This window comes from Octopus bimaculoides, chromosome 15, assembly GCF_001194135.2.
Source record: "Octopus bimaculoides isolate UCB-OBI-ISO-001 chromosome 15, ASM119413v2, whole genome shotgun sequence".
Taxonomy (NCBI): Eukaryota; Metazoa; Mollusca; class Cephalopoda; order Octopoda; family Octopodidae; genus Octopus; species Octopus bimaculoides.
This window is the reverse complement of record NC_068995.1, coordinates 45,381,022-45,381,781: the sequence shown is the minus strand read 5'-3', so window position 1 is coordinate 45,381,781 and position 760 is coordinate 45,381,022. Positions and strand designations below refer to the sequence as shown.

At 39.2% G+C, this 760-nt stretch overlaps 1 protein-coding gene across 1 annotated transcript in view; it reads right to left on the bottom strand.

Annotated features, from left to right (window-relative positions):
* Positions 1–760, bottom strand: part of LOC106883025 (A disintegrin and metalloproteinase with thrombospondin motifs 9) — a 37,570-nt gene continuing 36,810 nt past the window's right edge. The window contains exon 6 of the mRNA XM_052973415.1: positions 1–127. Coding sequence (XP_052829375.1) covers positions 111–127 — 17 coding nt within the window. The 3' untranslated portion in view covers positions 1–110. The remainder of the gene's footprint in view (positions 128–760) is intronic.

Below are 760 nucleotides of genomic sequence, written 5' to 3'. Positions count from 1 at the left end.
GTGTGTGTGTGTGTGCATATGTCGTAATGACTTCTGGTTGATTCAGAATCAATGGCTACCAGGGGTTTCGTTGTGAATCACCAAATGTTACAGACAGGATCACATTTCTCTTACTGGTTCGTTCCACCTGTAATTGAAAGAACAGAAAAATATCAATGAAATTACGCCGATGACGATGATGATGATGGTGATGATGAATGTGATGATGATAATGATGATGGTGATGCTGAGGAGGAGGAGGAGGATAATGAAGATGATGACGGTGATGATGTTGATAAGACGACTATGACACTGATGATGATTTACACACAATGCTATCCTACACACACATTTACACACACACACATGCATACACGCACACACACCAAGACACAAGCGTGGTTGTGGGGTTAAGAAGCTTGCATTGCAGCAACTTGGTTTTGAGTTCAATCCCATCGCGTAGCACTTCGATGCAGTGCCTTCTTCTTTAGTCCCGGGCCGACCAAAACTTTGTAAAGGATATTGGTAAACGGAAACTGTCTTTGTATTTGTCCTTCAACCATTTGACAACCGGTGTTGGTTCCCATTTCTAACAAAACTGTCCGATGAACGGGAACGTGAAACTCAGAGTAACAGTCTTTTGTTATATTTCTGTTGCTTTTAAATAAAGCATATTACTCTACCTCTGGTATTTGAGTACTCTTTTTTCCACCTTGTTGCACATTTCATGTGCTTACTCCGGTATATATATATATATATATATATATATATATATATATAT